General features: G+C 46.9%; 9 protein-coding genes; 3 read left to right on the top strand and 6 right to left on the bottom strand.

Annotated features, from left to right (window-relative positions):
- Window positions 1-780: 780 nt before the first annotated feature.
- FFUJ_14685 (related to integral membrane protein PTH11) lies at window positions 781-2,100 on the bottom strand (the record flags this gene model as incomplete). XM_023576646.1 has 5 exons in its annotated part: window positions 781-1,175; window positions 1,237-1,354; window positions 1,402-1,493; window positions 1,544-1,901; window positions 1,954-2,100. The coding sequence occupies 5 exons, from the start codon at window positions 2,098-2,100 to the stop codon at window positions 781-783; spliced, it is 1,110 nt and encodes a 369-aa protein (XP_023429777.1).
- A 990-nt stretch (window positions 2,101-3,090) lies between these two features.
- On the top strand, window positions 3,091-4,175 carry FFUJ_14684 (related to aliphatic nitrilase; the record flags this gene model as incomplete). XM_023576645.1 has 2 exons in its annotated part: window positions 3,091-3,257; window positions 3,314-4,175. The coding sequence occupies 2 exons, from the start codon at window positions 3,091-3,093 to the stop codon at window positions 4,173-4,175; spliced, it is 1,029 nt and encodes a 342-aa protein (XP_023429776.1).
- A 453-nt stretch (window positions 4,176-4,628) lies between these two features.
- FFUJ_14683 (uncharacterized protein) lies at window positions 4,629-5,966 on the top strand (the record flags this gene model as incomplete). XM_023576644.1 has 2 exons in its annotated part: window positions 4,629-5,800; window positions 5,858-5,966. The coding sequence occupies 2 exons, from the start codon at window positions 4,629-4,631 to the stop codon at window positions 5,964-5,966; spliced, it is 1,281 nt and encodes a 426-aa protein (XP_023429775.1).
- A 251-nt stretch (window positions 5,967-6,217) lies between these two features.
- On the bottom strand, window positions 6,218-8,935 carry FFUJ_14682 (uncharacterized protein; the record flags this gene model as incomplete). The annotated part of the gene is made up of 1 exon (XM_023576643.1): window positions 6,218-8,935. The coding sequence occupies one exon, from the start codon at window positions 8,933-8,935 to the stop codon at window positions 6,218-6,220; it is 2,718 nt and encodes a 905-aa protein (XP_023429957.1).
- Window positions 8,936-9,180: 245 nt separating this feature from the next.
- On the bottom strand, window positions 9,181-10,183 carry FFUJ_14681 (uncharacterized protein; the record flags this gene model as incomplete). XM_023576642.1 has 3 exons in its annotated part: window positions 9,181-9,384; window positions 9,454-9,758; window positions 9,841-10,183. The coding sequence occupies 3 exons, from the start codon at window positions 10,181-10,183 to the stop codon at window positions 9,181-9,183; spliced, it is 852 nt and encodes a 283-aa protein (XP_023429956.1).
- A 237-nt stretch (window positions 10,184-10,420) lies between these two features.
- FFUJ_14680 (related to potassium channel beta subunit protein) lies at window positions 10,421-11,509 on the bottom strand (the record flags this gene model as incomplete). XM_023576641.1 has 3 exons in its annotated part: window positions 10,421-10,726; window positions 10,774-11,397; window positions 11,459-11,509. The coding sequence occupies 3 exons, from the start codon at window positions 11,507-11,509 to the stop codon at window positions 10,421-10,423; spliced, it is 981 nt and encodes a 326-aa protein (XP_023429774.1).
- A 781-nt stretch (window positions 11,510-12,290) lies between these two features.
- On the bottom strand, window positions 12,291-13,206 carry FFUJ_14679 (related to endo-1,3-beta-glucanase; the record flags this gene model as incomplete). XM_023576640.1 has 2 exons in its annotated part: window positions 12,291-12,371; window positions 12,427-13,206. 2 exons carry the CDS (start codon window positions 13,204-13,206, stop codon window positions 12,291-12,293), a joined length of 861 nt encoding a protein of 286 aa, XP_023429773.1.
- A 1,440-nt stretch (window positions 13,207-14,646) lies between these two features.
- On the top strand, window positions 14,647-15,846 carry FFUJ_14678 (uncharacterized protein; the record flags this gene model as incomplete). The annotated part of the gene is made up of 1 exon (XM_023576638.1): window positions 14,647-15,846. The coding sequence occupies one exon, from the start codon at window positions 14,647-14,649 to the stop codon at window positions 15,844-15,846; it is 1,200 nt and encodes a 399-aa protein (XP_023429772.1).
- Window positions 15,847-16,154: 308 nt separating this feature from the next.
- Window positions 16,155-17,316, bottom strand: FFUJ_14677 (uncharacterized protein; the record flags this gene model as incomplete). XM_023576637.1 has 3 exons in its annotated part: window positions 16,155-16,431; window positions 16,493-16,567; window positions 16,622-17,316. The coding sequence occupies 3 exons, from the start codon at window positions 17,314-17,316 to the stop codon at window positions 16,155-16,157; spliced, it is 1,047 nt and encodes a 348-aa protein (XP_023429771.1).
- Between the last annotated feature and the right edge of the window lie 6,465 nt (window positions 17,317-23,781).

The raw sequence follows: 23,781 nt of genomic DNA, 5'->3' as shown, positions 1-23,781 counted from the left end.
GGATGCATCATCCGCCACTAAGGCCGCTGTCACTGCCACCAGGAGATAATGTCTAGCATCTCTAAGCATTTTGCAGCTGACAAACAATTTTACGTTGCATATTATACACAATGACAACGCAAACTCCACAACGGAGCCGTTGGTATGCTAATTTTCGTACGATGAATCGTTTATCGCAGTGCCAACGCGCGTCAATGAAACGAGATTTGGTTGCTTTTTCTGCTGCGTCATGCAAAGGTACCTTGACCCAGCAGGATAAGCAGAACAGGAAACTGTTTCGCCGATGTCTTCCCCTCCAATGCCTTGCTGGCATGCATATGTCGCCGATGTTTAACCTTGTTTGCTTTTGTCAATTGAGAAATCTTACGGGAATAGTTTCCACCTTCTTACTCGGGTCAATCGTATTTCTTGGCTGGCACAAAATCGTACGTCAGGTTGCAATACCCTGTCGCTCATTACTCGCGTGGAAACGCTTCGACGGGCCGCGGTATCCGCTGACAGCACATGGGACAGACAGAGATTTTCCATTGGAGGATGTATCCTTGGCCTGGCACCGAAGGAATCTTTTACCCTGGCTTGGGTGTCACGCAAAAGGGGCACGGTTCAGCATGGATCGTTAGGAAGTCTCCCCGGAGACAACGATCTCTTTAGTTCGCGGGGACTAATCGTAGTCTCGGGTATATCCGTTCAATTGATTCAGTAGCCATGATACGACAAGCAAGATTGAAGACCGTTACGGTGCATTTTTAGATCTAAGGAAAATAACTCAACCAACACAGACTACCATCGAGGATCTCGCGGCTGCGTATACGTCCCCTGAACTGCCTCAACATCGATACGCTGCTCCACCCTAATACCACTCCGAAACTGACGCGGCTGTTCCGGTAAAGAAGGCAGGTCCTTCTGCACGATCTCCTCTTGGCTCTCGGACCGAGAAACCACGTTGGTTATTGAGTAAGGGTCATGCACTTTGCTGTTATTCGCGCGCCCAGACCGAAGTTCGTGGCTCTCAAGCCGACTGCCGTTGTAGTGCGGAGTCTGAGAGTTGCCCGTCTTGTCAGTGGCGTAGCCCGCCATTACCCAGAAGCGACGCTTGAGGAGAGGTGTAACCATGGGGGCTTGGCCGACGAAGATGCCGACGCAGTCTTCGCGCATTGACCATAGAGCTGAGACGCCTTTTTGGTTCAACTGACTCGTGTTAGTACATGCTATTGTAGGGGATTGGGGCTGAGGGACTTGCGTTGAAGATGAGGACGAAGCGGAGGATGGCGGCGAACATGCAAAAGAAGCCCAAGCTGAAGAGAAGAATGAGGCCGAACTTCTTGAGGCGATTGGTTTGGATGCCGACCAGTACCTATACTCTGTTAATAGATATCGGAGAGAGAACAGTGTTCGTCGTACCGGAATTGGTATAAGCATGATGCAGATATCGGTGACCAAATTGAAGACCAAAATCACGACAAAGAAGGTAAGATTCTGGGGAACACACTGGCCTGTCAAATGTTAGCGAATTCTTGGGCTTTTTTGATGCTTCAATACTTACGTCCCGGGTCTGGCCAAACTTGCCAAAGGTGATGAAACGGCCGACACGTTGCGGCCAGCGTAATGATGATCACCACCACTGACAAAATCACCACCACCATCAACGGCTTCACAAACCTCTCCGTCCAAAGACCCCTCACAACACGACTGTAGAAGCACAGCATGTTGAACTTGAGCGTCCACAGAATAACCACGTATCCAGTCAGTCCAAGCAGAAACATCTGCGAACCATACGCCCACTTCTTGCGATCCTCCTCGCTCATGTTCTTCCTCTCCTCGAAGGTCAAATCGGAGGTATGGCGACCCTCGGCGCCCTGGACGAAGACTTGGCCAATTACGGGTGCAGCAGTCCACATTCCCTACCACGAACCGTTAATGACGGAACACGTCAGTCATGGAATGGAGACTCACAGCGACTGCAATAACGAGGTAATCGTCCCAATCGTAGTTCCTATAGCCAACCATTTTGGTACGGCAAAAGATGCGCGCCCCGATCATGGCGGTGCCAATAACGTAGAGGATCCATATCTCTGCGATTTGACCAGCCAACGCAGTCATTGTAACGAACGGAAGAAAGAAAGAAAGAAAGCTTTAGCAAAAAGAAAATGGCAACTGCAAGCAGCTGAGCGGGCTAACAAATAAGCATATCAAGGCATGCAAATTGAAGGAATGGCAACGTGATCCTTTAGAATTTCTTTTTACATCTAAAAAAGCAGGAATCGAAACCCCGCGGCATGTTTTCAATTAAGCTTTCTCCCTATATTCGCCCCCGACGGAAGATAAAACAATTCATAGCCCAGCAATTAACTACAAGCAGTCAGATCTTCTCCCTTCCCTGTATCTTTATGCCTCGGACGTAAGACACACAATTGTAAGTTCTTTTTTGCATTGTTACATCTTGTCTTACGCTCTGGCGAGTCGGTGGATACGCCAAGGTTCTCGATGTAGGGTTCCTGGGGTGAGCATCACATGTTTTTAGGCTTTTTATGTAAGGGCCCGCTGGGATGTAACTGTTCTGGTGGGATTGAGATCCCTGGGTTTGTGAGCTGCAGATGTCAGGGGCGTTTCCAGATTCAGATGCTCATGGTGTTGGTTCTGTATCTTGTGCTACTGATAATGCTTCAGTTATGTCGGCAGTTGATTCGGGAAAAACAGGTCATTGCATGATTGTAGCACTCACGACCGGACTTTGAAAAGTGATAGCGGCATTGCAATATGATAGATCAAATATTTCGTTCCGAATATTGCCCAGATGCAGCCATTTCTAGACATGGCCCGGCTGAAGTTGATGCCGTCGACAATGTGAATGATAAGCCCCAGTTGAGAGAACAACGCCCCCTGCGCATGAAACGACAAACCAACACGCACCGGACCAACAGTTCACATTCCCCGTGAGCTCAATATAGAACCAACGCTGTTTCAATCCTCTGAACAAGGAAGGTGACTGCATCGCCGATACTATTTATTCGTCGGCCCGTTCAGACTCAAATATCCCAATGCAATACACTCCATCCTTCTTTTCTTATTTTCGGCACAGCACTTCCGAAAATGTCCGCCCCCATCCGAGTCGCTGTCACGCAGGCTGAGCCTGTCTACCTTGACCTGGCTGCATCTGTGAAAAAAGCATGTGGTCTCATTGCCGAGGCGGCGCAGAACGGGGCAAAGCTTGTTGCCTTCTCCGAGTGCTGGCTACCCGGATATCCTGCGTGGATCTGGTACGTTTATGTTTCGTTTAATATATTGGCTTGTGCGTTTTGGCTAATCTCGGTAGGGCTCGATCTGTGGACTTTGAGCTGCAAACGAGATACATCTACAATTCACTGCCGATTGAGTCTGAGGCCATGGATATGGTTAAAGCAGCTGCCAAGGAGAACTCCATCGCTGTTGTTCTTGGGTTCTCCGAGAAGAGCCCCTCTCATAGCGTGTACATCTCACAGGCTATTATCTCACCTCAGGGCGAGGTCTTGTTGCACCGAAGGAAGATCAAGCCCACTCACATGGAGCGCACTGTCTTTGGTGACGGCACCGGTGCTGATCTGAACAATGTCGTGGAAGTGGACTTTGGAGCTGACCATGGTAAGATCAAGGTGGGATGCTTCGCATGCTGGGAGCACACGCAGCCACTTCTCAAGTATCACAGCATCTCGCAGGGTGAAGTGATCCATATCTCCATGTGGCCACCCATTGATCCCAGCATGGGCGTTGACCACCCTGGTCTGTGGAGCATGACGGCCGATGGGTCCCAGAACCTGTCCCAGACATATGCAATTGAGAGCACCACTTATGTGCTTCACTGCACGTCTGTATGCACGCAGAAGGGCATCGAAGTTCTGAAGACGCAGGATGGGCTAGCCTGTCGCCAGCCTGGTGGAGGCCATAGTTGCGTTATCGGACCTGATGGGCGACGCTTGACAGAGCCTCTGGGAGATGGAAAGGCTGATACAGAGGGTATTGTCTATGCTGACTTGGATTTAACCAAGGTGGTAGCGACTCGGGGATTTTTGGATATCGTGGGTCACTACAGCCGCCCGGATCTGCTGTGGCTTGGAGTGGATCGCCAGCCCAAAGAGAATGTCATCGCCAAGCAGTACAAGCCTGTCGTGCAAGAGGAGACAGAAAACACTGTCTATTGATGGATAGATCTAGAGTAGTCAGCGGTTATAAATCGGAGCTAGAATCTCTACGTCAGTTGAATATTACCAAATCGAAGCTAGAGCAGCGAACATCTGCATGAGTCTTACTCATCACCCATGCTTCGTGAAACAATTACCTCATTGTACTGCTCCGAGCAGCTATCCAAAAGCGTCAAGTCTTTTTAGTCTTTTCTCTTGGCAGCATAAGTGCGGGTTTGATGTCATGCGGGATGAGCTGTTTGTCTCACTAAGGCACTGATCGGTTTATCACGCTTGTTCCGAAAAGGAGCCATGTCTCGCGCAATTGGGATGACTAGGTAGAACCCTGGATAGAGACCACCTGTAATGAATCACGGTAACAAAGACAATATAAACCGAGAGAGTATCTCTTCGGTCATTGCGGGAACCTTTCAAATTTTTTAATATCCGTATATCTTCATTATTTTTACCAAGATGCCTGGAAAAGTCAATCTCTCAAAGCTTGACTCTGGAACTTTTTATTCCTTCCACAATAATAAGAGCAAGACTGGGCCAGAGGTCGACATCCATCACCAGTACTGGAACCAAACTGTCGGGTCAACGCTAAAGAGGTTCCTGGCCAGTGCTGGGTATGACTCCGAAAGTCAATACCGCATCCTCGACCAGTTCTCCAACCTTGTCGCCCCATCTCTCGGGTCATCGCCCGTGCGGGGAGAGCCAAAATGGAAGAGCTTCATGACAGACAACAATTGCCCAGTGGAGCTGAGCTGGGACTTCCATACTGGCAGTAGTCAGCCAACAATACGATATTCTATCGAGCCCATTGGTCTTGAGGCAGGGACAGCTGCAGACCTGCACAACGAAGAAGCTGCGGCAAAGTTCGTAAGACGAGCAACCCAGGTATTCCCTGATATAGATACAGCCATCTTCAGCCACTTTTATCAGTACTTCAATGGGCAATGGAACGCTGATAGGCCAGAGGGTCATCAAAGCACCATGTTCTGGGCATTTGACTTGAAAGAATCCATTACTACGAACAAGGCCTACTTCTTCCCGGGTCTTGTCGCCCACGCCATGGGCAAGTCAACGCTTGAAGTTGTAGCAGATTCCATCACCTCTGCTCCGGGATGTCGCCCCGAGAATATCAGCTCTTTCGCCAGCTTTGCTAAATTCATCCATGAGCGTCAGCACCTGGGTCTCGAGATGGACATGTTGGCATTGGACTTAGTTCCCGTCGAGAATTCAAGACTGAAGATCTACTTTAGAGACAGGCGAACGGATTTCCGATCAGTCACAGAGATTATGTCACTGGGAGGCAGGATACATGGCGAAGAGTTTGAAGTTGGGATGAGGAATTTGAGGAAACTCTGGGGCGCATTATTGGGGATGACCGGAGTGCCTGAGGATATTCCCCTCCCACACAAGAACCATCGAACCGCAGGTATTCTCTACAACGTCGAGTTTCGTAGGAACAGCAGGACACCAAAGGTCAAGATTTATATACCTGTCCGGCACTATGCGGAAAGTGACTCGCAGATCCTCGAGGCCTTGGGATGCTTCTTGGAAGGCCAAATAAGCAAGCTACCAGATGTTGTGATCAATTCGGTTTGGACAAAAAGGTATTCAGAGTGCTTATACAGTATTTTGTGAGTAATAAGTCGCCTTGCAGTATATCAAGCAGAGCCCTGGCTAATGGCCCCTAGCGGAGAGGAGAGGCTATTGAATGGTTTAGGCGTTCACACGTACGTTGGCTGCTCAATGCAGAGCGAGGGCGACCTTCGTGTTGTTGCTTATGTTAACCCTCAGCAATAATTATCCCACAAAAGGGACCATAAGTACCAGAATATTGTTAGGAGTACTATGAGAGAGATAAAACTACGAATCCCAATGATCTGTCCCTGTCCTTGACCGACGCCTCTTAATGCAACACGCCCATGTTCTCGTTTCTGACATGTGTATACGACAACCAGCTATAACAGCAAAGCCGTTCCAACGGGACTTGATTGGTGCCCAAAGCTCCCAACTATATATATTTCTCAAGTAGAGATGTGAACTGGGCTTGGCTACTGAATAGAAACTCGTTGTATGCTACCGTCAATATTGAAATCGTCCACTAACTCAGTGGGCCAACCAGGAACGGCAATTGAACGGAAATGGGGATTTGGGTTAGGACTGCCCAAGACTGCATCCAGATCATCTTCACTTGAGATAGGAGATACGTGATTCAACCTGTGTAGTGTCTTCCATACCATCGTCTGCTTTACCCAACATTCTATAGACTCCCTGGGAATTCGTATCTGCACCGCCAAGCCTTCTGGCCACAATAGATTTGTTGTCTGTATCCTTTCACTCTTTGCATCCTGCCACAAGAAATATAGGAATTGGTGGTAAGCCTCATGGTCCTGCCAGAGCATACAGTGACCTGAAACCCTCCTACTTTCTTTGTCGTCCTCTTCTTGAGATATATTCTTGGATAGCAGGTCTGCGAGCTCTCTATTCCGGATAATAGATGAATTCTCAAACGATTTCCGGCAACTGCAATCCTTGTCTGCGTTTGATTCAAAACAAGCCTGCCCGACAAATCGCCATTCATTAGCAGGATCGTTCCACCATCTCCGATCGATTGTTGTAGCAAGAGCCCTTGTGGCAGTTACCATAATGTATTCGTCAACTTCAATCTGGGGCCTTAACGATGCAGGAATGCAAAGGCTCAAGCAAGCGAAGAACCCAGGTTCAACTTTGTTGTGCTCATTTATCAAACTCATCAGAATGGGCTTGAGTGTGCAATCCGAGCCGTGACCAAACCCCAGTCTTGCTTCGGGTGAGTTGATTCCTGACGGATTTTCAGTCCATATAACTGCTGATATATGGTCGGTGTTGATAGCTTCAAGTTGAGTATAGAGAGTATATTCCAGGCTCCTCAGATGCAAATCCTGATCCTCCGACTTTTCTTGTGAGACATACAGATTCCCAATGTCCCCAGACTCGCAATGGGTCTCGTACGCGTTCCATTGTTGTATACTTTCGCGAATATCCAACTTTTGGTCTTGGAACGCCACATGCCGGCAGATCCCCATAATTTTATAAATGTTCTTGTCAATCTCAAGGGACATTAGTAGAAAAACAGGGGAACCGCTGTCGTCATTCAAGCAGAAAAGATGATCTCGGGTGGGGACAATCAACTCATCGAGCGGTAGATTTGACGACAACACCAAATTCGTGTGGCGACCTGGAATGGTGAATAGATGCCAACCCTTCATAATTTCACCATCTTCCATCTTTCGAGGAGAGTTTTTAAACTCCAACAAATGTATGAGGTTGATAGATAATGCACCAGTCGATGAGTCAACAGTGGTGCCAAGATACCACGGCGTACCTCTGTGATCCACTTCACCGTCACCAACGATACTATGGCAGTATGCCAATCGCAGTTCATTTTCAGGCTTCATCTCTCGGCTCTTGATAAGGGTTGCTAATTCATCCAGTCCATCTTGGGTAGAATTATCAGAAGCGAAAAGTTCAAGATTCGGCATCCACGAGGGGAATTTAGAATAGTTGTGTAAACCAGCGGCAAAACGCAAAACACCCAAGTCCCTCAACTCGAGAAGTGTATGCGAAAATAGCCCAATCACCATCTCCCTGAATGATAGGGAATAGTCTGCACGCAGTACCGAGTCGAAAGAGTTATTGCTGAGCAGGGAAAGGATACCAAAGACCCTATCGCGGGGATCAGCGCACTGGCACATGTGTGTTGCTCGAAGGATATGAAGGATATTTGTCTCTTGCAATCTCTCTAGGCCAACATTCTGCAGCCATGGGGCGGTAGTTGAGTTCCAATCACAGCTGATATGGGCCTCCAGGGATCTCATCGTATTGGAATCCATCCAATATTCTGAATCTCCGATCTGAAACGCCACTCTTCTGGCCAAAACGAGCTCTTGAACAACCCAAATGCGGCTAAAGTACCGCTTGCAAAGGAGCTTGCGGAAAGAGTCCGGCGACATTGCAGTAGATTGTTTAGAATTGCTCAGGGTCAATTCCTTCTGAGCTGGATAACTTCCTTGGATGGATGTTGCCATGTCTGGGCCGAGGTAAACCACGACCCGATGGCAGCTCTTGTACCTTTGTGACATTTTCATGACTTGTGAATCCCTTTCCTCAATGTCATTCTGATTAATGCAGATAGCGTCAACCCAAACAGCACGCGTTCCTATTGGGAACCGTAATGATTGCAGCATTGACCAGCAGTTCCGGGTCTGTAGAACAATATCCCAATAGCGTCCAATGTACAATGGTCTGCACTTGGAGCTATCGCCATTCTCACCAGCCCACGTGTAGGATGTTGACTCGTACTGTGGAGATCGGCCATCCTGATGTACCACTAGTTCGGCGTGTATAGGGGTGTTGTGATCAGTAGAGGGACTTAGAAAGAGTAGTCTAAACTCGTCTTTATCCAATCTGGAGGAATAGATGGGAGACTGGACGACCTTCTTGTTATCTCCTGGTTCGAAGGCATCTATCTTTGGCTTGTTTGATAATGGACCCCCACCAAGCTGTACGATGCTCGTAGTTTGCTGCTCATATTTAACCGAACTCGGCCAACGAAGGTTTAACTGCCCCAAAGGAGGGTCAGGTGGAGGTTGGGTAAAGGCAGGAATGGCTTTTTGCTGAGCAATGTACTTCTGTATGTCGGGTACACTATCGCATGCCTCACAGCGTGGAGTGTTGCCAGCAATAACAACTCTTGGCTTAGAACAGGTTTCTTTATGCCAACGGGACATTTCGAATGTCCTTTAGCTTCAAAAAATGAGTAGATTGAGGATTATAGCTTTTGAAATGTCTGTCTGAATGATGCTGATGTCTACCCCGCTTTTGCAGCCTGGTCTTCTTGAGGTCCATGGGCTATGCAGTCTGCAGCTCCTTTTGAGAACCAATTAGATTCCTGATAGGAATACCTTGGATACTCCTCTTTGGGACTCTTCGAGAACGTGTAAACAGTTTCTCATTTTGGCCAGTCTCCTTAATTTCAACCTTTCGTAGGCTTCATGAAATCTTTATCGTATTTCAACACCCAAGCCCAATCTCCGATGCGGTCTTCCTGGACACAAGTGAACAACGTATATGATATAAACTGGCTCAGGCCCAGTGACTGGGGTCCACCAGCTGCCTGGACTATACTCGCTGCCCCATGGATATGTCGTAATGCCATTGGAATGTTACCGAGAAGCATCTACACATGGCTGTGAATATTTTGTTTCCATACACTATACCGAACGCAGATTTGAATGGGAACGCTTACTTCGTCAAATGATAGAACCAAAGCACTCGAAACCGATCGAGGGCTTATTGCCATTGGCTGCTTCGCAACGTCCTTTCGGAGTTTTGCCAGGTGCTCCAGTTTATACCGAATAGCTATTTCTTCAAATTCGATATTGGACTCGACCGTGGATAAATGACGAGAAGCGGCCAAGAGAAACCCTCTGATAAATTCTGTATCGTGCGAGGATATTATGATCCAATTATTCCTCAGATACTCGTGGTACCGGCCTATAGATCTCGCTATTGGGCAGTGAGCGCTCAGATACGGCATCACAATCTTTATATCTGTGTCAGCAATTAGCTTGCTAGTGGCGAAACACGGGAAGACTCCACTCGGAGAACCCAGACTACTGAAATTATGCCTTACAATGATCGAACATGAAACATTCATCTACTGTGAGAGTTGAAAGGAAGCTGATGTATGGTGATAGTGTCGGCTGATCGATGTGAAGCCCCGCTGTAGGTAGATCCATTTGGTTGTAGGGAAGCAAGGTCTGGTATAGTGACTGGTCTTTTGGACTCAAAGCTTTCAAAATATGCTTCCTTTTTGTCTTGAGACTTGTTTTCTCAACAATCTCTGTCGTCTTTCCAGTTCCGCGAAGCTTCTTTGCTCTGGCGTGTGCCACCTGGGCAGAGTACGAGCGAGCTTCACGTTTTGACTCTCGGAGAGCCTCGGGTTCTGCATTGTGCACCACCTGGATGAATTTCATCGTCACGAATTCAAGTGGTCTTCTCAGGCGCGTATGGATGCAACCAATACACTACCAATTTCAAGGATGAACAAGCCTTTGTATTCAAGGGGCCTTGCCAGGCGGCCCGAATTCGGCATTTGTCAGCACGAATGATGGAGTTGAAAATTGATCCTACTTGATATGGACTAGTGAACAATTGGATAACTAATCATAAAACCTCCATCACGAGGGCGTAAAGCTCAAATGGCAGTTGGCTTACACATGATACGGTAGAACATCCCCAATCTCGGCATAGACTGCTCCAAGAGCGTCTGCTACATCATCAGGCAACGGCCCAGCCTCAATCGCATCAATATTAGAGTTCAGCTGTTGCACGCTCGATGCACCAAGGATGATAGAATCGCCATATTCTTTCCTCAGAGCTCCATGATGCGCTGTCCATCTAAGAGCCGCAGCGTGGCCGCTAATTCCGTGGCTAGAAGCTGCAGCCAACGCCTTCTCCGTGGCTTCCGAGATGGAGGGCTTGAGATAGCGTTCAGCGTACAGGCTTCCAAGAAAAATCTTATAGAAACGTTAGTAGACGAATGAATCGATATTTAAACACATACAGATTGATCAAAGCGGCCGCCAGGTCTGACGTTCTTATGGTTGCCAGCAAAGAATCCAGCTCCAGCTGGACTATAGGCATAGAACGCGATACCATGTTGTCGCAAAATTGGAAAGAGTTCCTTTTCGGCAGATCTAACAATCGGATTATACTCTCCTTGATATACGCTGGGCTTGATGAAGTCATTTTCGTCACAAATCTTGACGATAGTCTCGACCTCTTGAGCGGTATGTTTGCTGATACCCCAGTACTTGATCTTTCCTTCTTTGTGAGCCTGGTCCATGGCTTCGCAAGCTTCCTTGAGATCAGTCGCCCGGTCAGGCTGATGCAAATACTCGATATTGACCTGCGGGATTCTAAGGGCACTCAAGGAATCGTTAATGTCTTTGAGAATGTTCTCCTTGGAGTGAGCCCCGTCGTGGAAAGAGTTGACCTTTGTGTCAATGATGAATTTCTTCTCAGGGACGTCTCCAATCTTTGGCTCGCTTGTTCCTGGCGCATGAGGTGAATAGATGCGTGCTGTGTCAAGCTGGTTATACCCTCGTTTGGTGAAGGCATCGAGAAAAGCGATGACGTCGCTTGGCTCGTGGAAGCGGACCACGGGGTCAGCGTTACCGTCGCCAACCTATTGGTGAGTGGTTAGATGTGAGACATTTCAGCATAATGAATGATGGGGGGTAGCCTACATTTGCGACTCCTAGGACGATATTGATCTTTGAAGACTTCGAGGAGGACATGGTAGCTCGGCTTAAGTGAATATGAATGGCTTGATGATGTAACTGCGGATTAAGCAAGATGTAGTAGAATGTTTCGTAGTTCGATGGTATGAAATCATTATGTCTTTGACGTCGTCCGCGCCTTTATAGTTCATTTATCTATCTACTGGAAGATGCTGAGAAATATCCCGGAGCTAGGTCTGGTAATATGATCCTTCCAAATTAGGAAAAATCAGTATACATACATTGCTAAGCTATTTCGCAAAGTCATGCGCCCTAGCATCGAATCTCACGTCGTCCACCCGATCTCTTGACAAAGTTTACCCATCAGTGCTAAGAAGACTGGAGCGGGGACTGAATTCTGTCGCTCCCTAGATAATTGGCTTACCCACTGAGATTTGATCCTTCCTTCCTAGGCAAGATCTTCTTGTCAGAAAGAATCCACGCCAGCGCTAGTGAGCTTTCTTCCCCATACCAAACCTTGCGCCATATCATAAGGTTAGACTATTAAAACTCAGCTTTACCTAGATTTCGCATACGCAAGCCAAGGAAAAAAGTGCAGCCGTGAAGAGGATTTCAGTTTTTACGGAGTACGGGTATGCGATATATATTCTATGCTAGGTCTAATAATAATACAGCAAGAAACGAATGTGTACGTATACAATCATGTGAGAGAGCTCGGAAAACACAAAACAAAAAGCAATATGTAAGGGACATCTCGATCCATCAAGGGATATAAACCTAGAAACGACCGTGATTGATGAAGTAAGCAAGCGTGACGGAGATAGTTATCAAGTCAGGCTTAGTTAGAGTAATGGGCGACATAGCCGACTTCCATCATGCTACCATAGCCGTCGCAGGTGTTACCGTTGGGGTACCCAGGCTATTGTACTGTCAGTTTATGCTTGAGAGATATTTTGGAATCGTTGATGACTTACCCAAGTGCCACCGACAGCGACGTTGAGAATGAAATACATGGGACTATGGCACAGGGTGTTCCAGACTCCCTCGTTGTTAATCCTTGCACCCGAGATCTGATGGAACTGCTGTCCGTCAAGGAACCAGGTGATAGTCTCATCTCGCCAGCTGCTCTTGGCGCGGTTGAACTCAATTCTCCAGGTGTGCCAGTCTTGGTTCGGGAGACCAATCGTGCCACCAATGCCAGTGCCTTCATTACAGATGCCGCCAGGGTAAACATCGCAGTGCGCAGTTCCGTATCCGGTCAGCTGGCCGTTAACTGTCTCCATGACATCAAGCTCACCACAAGATGGCCAGCTACCGCCGTTACGGAGAATGTTTCCAAGCATCCAGAAAGCAGGCCAGATTCCTTGTTTATTGTTGGTAGAGCACGAGCCAAATCGCAGGTTGGCCTCTGCTCTTGTGATCTTGCCTGCCTGGGGGGTGAAGACATATTTGCTCTCGACACGGCCCGAAGTCCAGCCCTTGAGAGCGGAAGCGTCACGCCATGGGACAAGCTGGAGGGTATCCCCGCCGCTTCGTTGGACGTTGCGACTAGATGATGTGTAGACTTCGAGTTCCGCATTGACGTTGAGGTATCCCGTTATAATGTTCCATCGGCTAGTGTCAGGTAGAGTGCCGGCTGCACCAGAAAAGGGATCCTGCCAGACACGTGTAAAACCGCTGTAGCCTGGGGCATCCCAAGCCAGAGCCGTGGCGGAAAGGGATAAGAGTGCTGTAAGGGGTTGCTTGAAAAACATCTTGAAGGTAGTAAGAAGTAATAGTAAGTGATATTTGACTGAAACTACTCGGTAGATTGCTTAGAATAAGAATGGTGGCTGAAACCATGTACTCTTATAGGATAGGGGGAAGCATGGCACTTGGCACGTAGTTGGCTATACTCCCCATCTTATTATTCCAGTGCCATGGGTCATATCCATCATGCTAACAGATGCAAGGGCCCGAGATCTCATGGCTCAATGCCGACGGACCTGCATTGACAGCCTCCCGCATGTCATGCTACTAGCGCGTCGATCTAGTGATCGTGTCACTTATAAAAAGTGAAAACTTCAAGCCAAGGAACAACTCAGAAAGAGAAGTGTTTCCTCTGGAACACCATTTCTCGTGCTCAAGTATCTCAACACAATGATTCTCCATCTCCCAGACGTGATCCAAAGTATAGTCACCACTCAACCCTCAATGACAAGAATTTTCGCATCCTCTCCCTATGATCAAGAAGCGTGACCTATCAGAGCGTTACATCAGTCGCTCGCAAATTTCATGCCCTACAACCCTGCTGGGAGGGATATTTCCCGAGAAGGGAAACTAGCCCGTGCTGGTTAGAGTGATTGGCCCGAGGTCCGGGGATGATGCACCCAAACCGGACTAGAACTCCAGTCATGACCTTCCAATTCCATTCAGGATAATCTGAATGGTCACTTGATTTGCTAGAGCGTTTGTTTCAGCGCGTAGAGACGGTCCAGTTACTGGCGAGACAGATGACCTCCTCATGAGCTTAAGATTAAAAGGCACGAGTCTGCGCGTTTCTCATTAGTACCGGTGGATGATCGCAACTGGCAGGTTACATTGAAGTCATTTGTACAGTTGCTCATTTGAGGTATGTCCTAAGTTCGCTAAGTGTCGGTTTGTCAGTAAAGCCTTTGCCCTTGATGGCTGGGGACGTAGTAGCGATGAGCTTAACTTAATCGCCAAAGTCAATTCCAAGGTGAATGAAATTTATTCCCTGGGTGCCACTTGTATTTGGAACAAACACTACAATTTCTGTTTGTTATATTTTGTCATAGATTCACTGTATATTAACAATATGTAACCTGTTTTATGTCAGTAGCTTTGGCTTGTTCCAATCATTACTGGTAGATCGAGTGCTTTAGGGTACCCAAGTCTGGAATCGAGGCGGGGCTTGCTCGATCTGCTAAAGCAGTACTGACCTTATCGCAGTCTATACTTCTTATCGGTGATGGGTGCACCAAAATTAGCCTGATATATGGGATTGGCCTGTAGCCTTCTCCTCTGTGTGCGTAAAACACTAACGCAGTGACTCCGCCATAAATATGCAGATTTAAGGCTGACAACTAAACACCGCCCCAATCATCCTCGCTTATCGTTATCAATGTCTTTGGAGCGTCATCTTACACAGAAACCGGTTTCTAAACACGTCTCTTTTACGAAGGCATACAAACATGTCCAGCGACTCGCAATCGCCAGCAGAGGTCACCGGCCCAACAGCTTTCTGGATCCTCGCCTCTCTAGCATCAGCAGCAGCAGCTCAACCATCAGGCAATCGAAGAAGAGACAATGACCTCTTCGGAGGCAACGTCGATATTGTTCGCTCTATCCCAGCCGTCTGTCTCATCGATTCAATCTTTGACTTGTTTGTGCTGGCCCGAGGTATTTCGAGATTTTTGTCGTCAGAGAATTCCACTCAACAGATTCGTCGCAACTCACCAAAAGCGACTGGCCTGGTCATCAGATTGGCCTTGACCATATTTACCGTCCTACCGCAGACTATTAAAGTCTTTAGTCTCCAGGGCGTGCCTGCGACGCAGATATGTGCTTTTATCTTCTTCTTTGCCAATGTTACCAAACTCCTGGTGTCCATTTGTGGATGGGAACCAGAAGGGAACCTCCACGACGAGGATGATTCAACTTCAACTGATGTCCTCTTGTCGTCATTTCTCCAAGCGCCATTTGAGTTTTGGATATGGTTTAATATCAGCCGGCAAGCCTCTTTCAAGCTTTCCACTGGCCTAGAGAATGTTTGCGACTGGGCCGCGATGGTCGTGAGCTTCTCCATGGTATTGCAGGTCGTCATATGGATTGCGTATCTAGTCGCGCGACGACGTCTAGACCTCTCGAGATCATTGTATATAGTACCGATGCGAGGTTTCTACTTGGTCATGGTGGTCCTTGGGCTTGCAAGACAGCCTTCTACGAGGAATCCATCGCGAGCAACAATCCAGCCGCCACCGGGGTGGGTGGACATATTCAATTATAGTTCGGGCTTAATTATCTGTACCGCCATTGTCAGCATAGCTATCACCAAGCTACTAGAATCCATCGGAACTCTTCTGGCACTTTTGCTGTCTCGTGGTAGCTCGGAAGATGAACAGAACGAGACATCGGAAGCGCAATCCACCTCGGGTGAAGATGCCGCCGAAGAACAGGAAGACCACCTGTTTGCGGGTCACCCTGGAGCATGGCTGGGAAGGATAGGCGTCTTTCCGGATCGATTGGTTGTGCGGGGCCTTGCATTGAACACGACAGCCAGTACGAGCATTACGCTAACAGTTTTCAACCTTATCACTACAGTCTTCTACTACCTCGTATACTTTGATGGAACAGGGACAGCCAACCCCAGTTGGACAAGCGTCTTGGGTTAGTGGTTGGTAGGGGTAGAACCTTTGCCTAGCAAGCTCTGGGCCGCGAGTGTTAGGGTTGCAAAGGGTAACACGATGCGTAAGTAGAGCAGTGGCAGTCTAACGACATCATGATATACACTTCTATCTCTAGGGCAATCATAAATTACAATACAAAGAGACAAGGCCATTCGCAAATAGAACAGTAGACATCGAGAAGCTTCCAGGACAACAAATTGCAACCACTACTAACAGTCTTGTATATACCTCACTCTTTGTTGCGATATCCTCTTATCACCATGGCGTGAGTTCGCCGCGACATATCCACAAGCTCAGTAGTCTGAAGGCTCACGTCGATGCTTTCGTCGAGGTTCGTATCGGCCTGACGGTGATCTACGTGATCTGTTTGAAGGCGATCTGTGTGATCTACTGGAATGTCCTCTCTGTGATCTACCTGCAGGTATTCTACCAGGACCATCTCGAGATGCGCTTGATTCAAGATCCATCAGTCTGACTGACTTGGATCGATGGTCGGCACGGCCATGGATAGCAGTGGCGTAGATACCGGGATGGATGACGGAGAGCAGAATGACGGAAATGGCGATCATGCTAACAAGGTCCGAATGTCAGAGAAGAGATAAATTGGCTCAAAGAGGCGAGGTGAACTTACCAGCCATCAAGAATCATGAACTCGACCTCTTGTCGCATCATGTGTCCACCGACGCCGCCAGCCAACTCGGGAATGCTAAAGATGTTAAGCAAGGGTTTGCCGATATGCGTATGGGATGACGCTACTTACCGGTAGATACAACGAGTGAGAACGAGAAAGAATACAACCGTCAGAGAGATGAGAAATATGTTGAGGTCTTTGTCCAGATGTCGAAAGACACTTCCACGTTCTCGACGCATACGGAAAGCAAAGTCAGCAGCAAGAATGCCAGCAATGGCCATGACGACAGCCTGAAATGTCACGCCAAACACCATGATTACCCTACCAACAGTTCCAAGAGACGGATACTTCTCCGTCATCGACGCCATAACACCACCAACACACTGGGAGAAGAACCCCAGCATATCAGCAGTAACGAACGGCCATGTCCAAAGCCTCGCTGGAAGTTTGGTATACTGCTCTCCAAAGTACTGCACCAAGGCTCGAAGCGTCATGTAGAGTGCTGCAGCGAGGAACGATGGGCCGACCATGAGAAGGACAAACTGGATTGATGTAGCTGCACCGTCCCATGGGTTCTTGGACATGAGAATTCGGCCGGCGTAACCGCAGCATTCAAGCAGACTGCCAATGAGGACGAGGATGGTGAAGCCTTTCCAGAGACGCCAGTAGCGGATGAGGAAGTAGACTTGGACGAGGGTACAGATACCAAAGACGACGCCGAAAAATGCGTTGCCGCCCATGTTGGGGACATAGCCGTAGATGGTGTCCTCGAGGGGACAGTCGGGAGAGATTTTCTCACATCGTTTTCTTTGCTCTGTGCTCATTTTGTTCGTCGGGTGCTCGAAACAGGTGATGCAAGGTGAAGCTAACGAATTATTGGAAGTCGAGGTTCGAAACTTGTGGTATAGGATATACCTAGTGCTGGCTTATTATGAAGATTTAGTTCTCAGACTGGAATAACACGACTCTTTTATCTTCGGTAGTTGATAAAAAATCGGTAACGGAAATCCCGTTGACTACAACAATGTGGCAATGCAGGCAAGAAAATCGCGTCTCCCTGGAGGGCTGTGCCATTCAACCTTATATCAAAGCATGAGACGGCGGTATCGGGATCCCGGATCGTCAAGATTATGCTTAAACTTAGATATAAAGCCACTTGTGCAGGCCGAGCGCCAATTTTTAACGCCCGTGATTGGTTTGTTGGTCGAGCGCCAAAGGTCAGTCATTCGTCAGACGCTTGTTCGGGATTCCGAGAGCCTTATCTCAGATGATGGCTACGCGTCCTCATTTTGCGGAAACAGGATTTGATATGTCATTTTGTGATTGGAAAAGGAGGTTGGTGTCGTAGCCTTCGACCGCTCTCAGTGAAGGATGTCGAAGTTACTGGAGTGTACGTGTTGTAAATGAGCGCTAGACTTACATGAGGCTTATGTACTTGGGACAATGGAAAGGAAAAGCCGAAAGGGAGCCAACGAAGAATCAATGAAGTACGGTAGAGTATATAATGTAAATAGAGGGAAAGGCGGGGATTGGCAATATTGCCTGCTCGCCCACTGCTATCGGTCAGACAAACAACGTGGCGGTCTTCTGGTTGACAGTGTACGGAGTATCCCAAGTAACGGAGATTCTTTGTCACAGCCAGTTGCACAGTGAATCACTTATACACCTGTGATTCAATGTCGCTACCAATCAAAATTAGTCGTCGGCCATCGTAGATACCAAGTTCGTTCCACTAGGAGATCAATCACTGAAGCTTCATAGGTATATAAACCGGAATCTTATCACATCTTTACAAGAGAACTTCTTTGATTCTAATTATTTCTAACCAGAAGAAAGAAATAACATAAGCAGTGTGCCACATAATAGCCATAACATACATCTGCGCTAAATGCAGAGGCGTATTAGATACCGAGCGAGATATCAGGCGATGCAGACCCGCCAGAGCAAGATCGCGGCGCCACAGATGTGCCAGTCGTTATTCCACTCATAGTTCAGAAGACAGGGTGCTGAATTGGTGGTATTGTGGAACTTGTGTTGCAGCGTACTACGCAGCGGAGCAAGAAAATGGCGGGTGTGTATGGTACCAGGTTTGGTAGTGATCTTGTGCAGTGTTGATACTGGTCTAGACCATAGCAGTAACCTCAAACCATTTGTTAGAAAAAGGCGCATATGATTACTGTAGCGCAAGGGATTTCACTGATGCAGTGGCTTATGCTGCACTGAGAATCTGTCAAACAGCATCCGTCGAGTGATATATGCCTACATACGAGCACTAACTCATTCACTCATCATAGGATTTAGAGACAGTACTTTCCACGTACATTCACTAGTAGCTATTTGTTATTCACCATATTTCTATAAGTATATAAAGCTATAGTACTGGCACCCAGAAGAACCTTTCCTCTCACATCAATTTCCTCAATATACAACACTAAACATCTCAAATCAAACACCGAATTTAACAAAAAGTACCAAAAGCTAGATAACGCAATGTGTCATATCGTCAACGTCACTTTCCGTTGCTGCCGTTGTCGTTGTGTCACCAGATCGAGGCAGGATTATGCAAAATGTGCACAAAACCCTGACCCCAATCAGCCCCTTTGCCCCCCAAGCAATTGCACCTCAAGTAATGTCTCACGGCCGGTCTTTTGGATGGAGTGTGACGCGTGCTCTAGAGAATACCAAGCATGGTATACGGCCCAGCAAGCCGGGTTCTATTACGAACCTAATCCGCCGTTTGAGATGATCAATATTTGAATCTGAATCAGACAACTGCTCGAGATACGAGAGTTAGTCACTGTCTATCTTCGTGTATAAAGTTTGGCTAGCTAAGAAAGATAGTTGTTTCCTATTCTTTAAATTAACTCCATCAACACAATTTAGCCAAAGTTTACAAAAGCGCACTATAACAAGATAATAGCGTGAAGAGATCTTTTAAGAATGTGTGTTATTATTAAATATACTTATACGTGTTCCCGGTGTGGGAGAATCACACTGGAAGAGGAACGTCGCCAATGTTGTGCGCGGGCTATATCACATGGAAGGGATTGCCCAAAGAGCAATTGCGAGCGCCGGAACGCGAATTCAGTAACCCCTTGGCACCAGTGCAGATCCTGTATGGCGGAGTACAATGCGTATCTAGCTGCTCAGCGCCAGGGACACTATTATCAGCCTAATCCACCATTCCTATAGTTGAAGAGGTAGAATCCAAATCGTACACAATTCACTGCTTGTTATTTGCTCTGTAAAAATGGGTCACAATCCTTTCTGATACTCCTATATGTCACAGGTATTGTAGAGGCGTCTTGTAAAATCTAGTTTCGTGATGCGAAGACGTTAGCCTACCGTGATTACATAAAGATAATGAGATACATGTAAAAGCTCTTTATGTTTTCGGCATCAAATCTAGCCCTCTACAGTGCTTCCCTTTAATCATCAGCGACCCCAGAATACCATTATTACTTTCTAAAACTTTAAACTTGGCATATTCCAGACTTCAAACCCACCTCAAAGAAAGACCTTGATAATATGCTACTGGACAACCATATTCGACAAGTGTGAACAATGCGATAAAGTCTTCGGTTCCGACGTTAACATCACAAGATGTATGACGGCCCTGCAGCAAGGCGTCAATAGTTGCCGCAATACTACCTCGAGTGCACCCGTCTGGAGAACAAAGCCTTGGACCAGCTGCTCGGCATGTACAAGAGAGTTCAATCAATGGCAGGAAGATCTGAGATGGGGATGGCCCGTTCCTGACTCTGATCCCCCATTCCGACGCTACTGACTTGACGTTCATAAGAAGGTATAGATCCTTTATATCCAAGAAGCTCTCGATTGGACTGTCTCAGTCATTTTTCTTTTTGATTAATTCTTTCATCCGGTGAATGAATGAACATAACTAGAGCTAGTGATGTTAGCTGAGCTGTTATGCTCTTGATACCACAGGCATATTTTATAGGACCACGGCAAATAATTAAGTGCCCTTATCTTTGAGGTGATACAGTGATGAAGCACTCTTGGTGATGAATAATTCACGGCAGCCTAGCTAAGAAATGAATTGTGGATTGCCCGCCTTCACCACTCCCCAGTAGAGTCACCTCAATGGCATCACATATCATTCTCCTAGCACATTGCTCGCCCCAGAACAGCGCATAACTAACTGATGATAACACTCGCTAATCACTGGCCTTCTGAGTATAGATAAATTCTATCATCATTCTTTGGAAGATCCCTTCTCACTTGGAACAAAGAAAAATCCCCCTTCGCTTAAATCACCTAGGACGATACAACTATCTGATCTTGATTCCCATCAAACTGAAGAATCCCTCCAATCTCAAAAATCAAGCCCCGATATGTGCCAGGTCACAGACTCGCTCCACCTCTGCGAACGCTGCAAATATCAACTCAAATCCAATATCGAAGTCAGGCAATGTCCCAAAGCCAGGGACAAAGACATTCATGTTTGCCTAGATGCGAAGTGGACAAGCCCCTGGGAAATTTTGGAGCCGTTTAAAGAGTGTGAAACATGTCTTCAGGCTTTCTCTTTCTGGAAGTGGCGTGTAGATAACGGTGACGACGTTCCAACACCTGATCCTCCTTTCCCTGGGTATGAGGACTATGGGAAATGAGATCCTAGATAGCCTGGAGGAAGAACCTGCCTTGATATAATAGCCTTCAGTTTACCATAAATACACTAATATGAGCACATCCTTCTCATAGATTATGTCCGATTAATCCATGAGTAATTATGAAGACCTTGATTCACTGACCTGGATTAAATTGTTCTGTAAAAGATATCGTGTAACATGGGTTAATATTGCCTAGTTAATCAATCATTCTATTATGCAATATGGCGCGCTTCTATATTAGCCAATCCGTGATGTTACACTTTTGATACAATCTTGATTTCATCATGGTGATTGTGAAACTCGAGTTACATATATAAAGAAATGCAATGCTTGCTGTATTCAGTGGAACACAAATTTCTCTCAACAATGCAAACTTCTCGCTGTGAATCACCGATGGTCTCCAAGTATATCTACTTCGTCAATCTCAGAGCCTGGAGTCATTTCTCTCTGTCGCCAACACTTCCATTTCGATCAGCATCACTTCGAATAAATATAATATCGCTAAGCATATCAACGCGCTGATATGTGTGTCTGTGTCACCACTTATTTCCGGTGTTTACGGTGTGGCCAGGTGATACGTAGCGAGTACAGCACCCAGAAATGCGCGAGAGCTACTGCAGAGGGCAAATGGCGTTGTAGTCTGGAAGATTGCGAAGACGGGACAGTGAATCGACTTTTGAGGTGGCCTGAATGTTCTTTATGTGAGAGGGAGTACGATCGGTGGCAGGCAGCTGTGCGGGCGGGAAGACCCTACTATCCTCGTCCGCCTTTTACCTAGTGACAAGTCTAGGATGGGCCCTAATGGAGTTTGGGCTGTCAGCCTCGGGGAGTAGATTTTGTCTCTTATGGTAGAGATCAGACATATCTCTTGTGGTCTTGACGTAAAGTTAGCTTGGTGACAGCTAACTTAATGGAAACTTCTCCCAAACTGTTTGTTTAAAGGATTCACGATGTGTTGTCCTCCGCGTGACGAGGTCCTTTCACTACATGAGGTCGGCGTAGAAAGCCGGGAGGCTTAAGGGCCGAACAAAATGTACGGCTGTTGTCTGCAACTGCAACCTCAACCTCGAATTCAACGATTTATTTCTGATCTTGATCTCATGGAATCCATATTTATAAGCTCCATGAATAGTAAGATAGTAGATGGTCTCAGCAGGTACACGCATAGAACTTACCGTTTCTGAACATGTTGCCCTAGCAAAGATCCGAAGGATCATATATCACCGGTCTATCGTTGTGATTCTGTAGGTTCTGACTTCCTGGAAGCTACTATCTATCATATTTGAGATATCCGGAAATGTACCCGAATCAGGAATTGACAGCTTACTTGCATCGTTCAGCTGTGTTGGGATTCATACCATCCGGTAGATCCCAGAGGCTGTGAGGGTGAGACGTTGTGCCTGATGCACTGTAACAAAGCCATGACCTTTATATTATACGATTTGATACACTGTAGGGCCAACGTATCTGAAATCAACACATTATCCTTGCGAATCACTGCCCTTTCCCAAGTATATAAACCCGCCATCCTAGCCTCAAGAAGATCTCTCCCTCCCACATCAACATCAACACTACACTCCATTGTGATTCCACACTACTATACTAAGATAACATCTTTCAAGTTTTCTCAAAAACTACTGGCCCATCATGTGCTGGCTTACAAACATCACTTACCGCTGCAGACGGTGCCACACGTCGACAGGCGTCGGCCTTGACATTCGTCGGTGTGAAAAGGCTCGCAGGGATAACAAGACACATTGTGACTTAAGCGATTGCTCCGAAGTTGATCAGGACAGAAGTTCCCCTTTTGATCATTGCTCCATTATGGCCCAGTACAATGCCTGGCTGGCTTCAGGCAAATCATATACTCCAGAACCTCCTTTCTTCTAGCGACCAGGAGTTCCAATAGCATTTATCGAATAGAATTGATTGTAATGTACGGACTGGGCACGTAGCGCTTGTTAGAAAGGGATTCATGAAAGTCAGAGAGCTGGAATAAAGAAACTGGCACCACGGTAGTCTTGGAGAATAGCGATATATCTACGATATTTGTAATACATCGTGACTATGGCCATGACGGAACTCAATATGCAACACTTGGCTTCCAGAAGACTTCTCTCGTTATGGCGAACATAATGCCCGAAAATGCTAGTCCATCAAGGGAGATGTGATGACTTTGCTTTGTGTATGCGCCAATGCGTCTCACTGTCAAACCCTGGCTACGGAATACCGTGAGACCTGATTTGCAGTATAGAGATCTTCATCTTAGAAGGTCAGGTTCATCTTTGTGCCATTGTTACTAGCTTCTTCTTCCGACGCTGAAAGCTTTCCTTAGCTGTTGGCTGGAGGTCGGCTTCGCTGGGGTAATATTGTATGACATCTATTCACTCAGTCTATACTCTAGTTCTGGCCTAATATAATGAATCACCGCATTTCAATTCATTTGCCACGAGAACATTTGACTGAAGTCAAGCCAATGTGCCTGTCATGATCCTAATCGCATGATATCTCACAGAAGGGTGACTATAAAGTCCAGCACTCAGTGTCAACTCAACCCTCAACAACAAACTTTCAGACCAGAGAATTCCTGTCCACTAACGAAGATATTGTGTTCAAAAGCATTACCTACGCAAGCAATAACATGTGTATCCGCGAGAT

Source organism: Fusarium fujikuroi, chromosome FFUJ_chr04 (assembly GCF_900079805.1).
Source record: "Fusarium fujikuroi IMI 58289 draft genome, chromosome FFUJ_chr04".
Lineage (NCBI taxonomy): Eukaryota > Fungi > Ascomycota > Sordariomycetes > Hypocreales > Nectriaceae > Fusarium > Fusarium fujikuroi.
The sequence above is the reverse complement of the archived record's forward strand: the minus strand, read 5'-3'. Positions and strand labels throughout refer to the sequence as shown.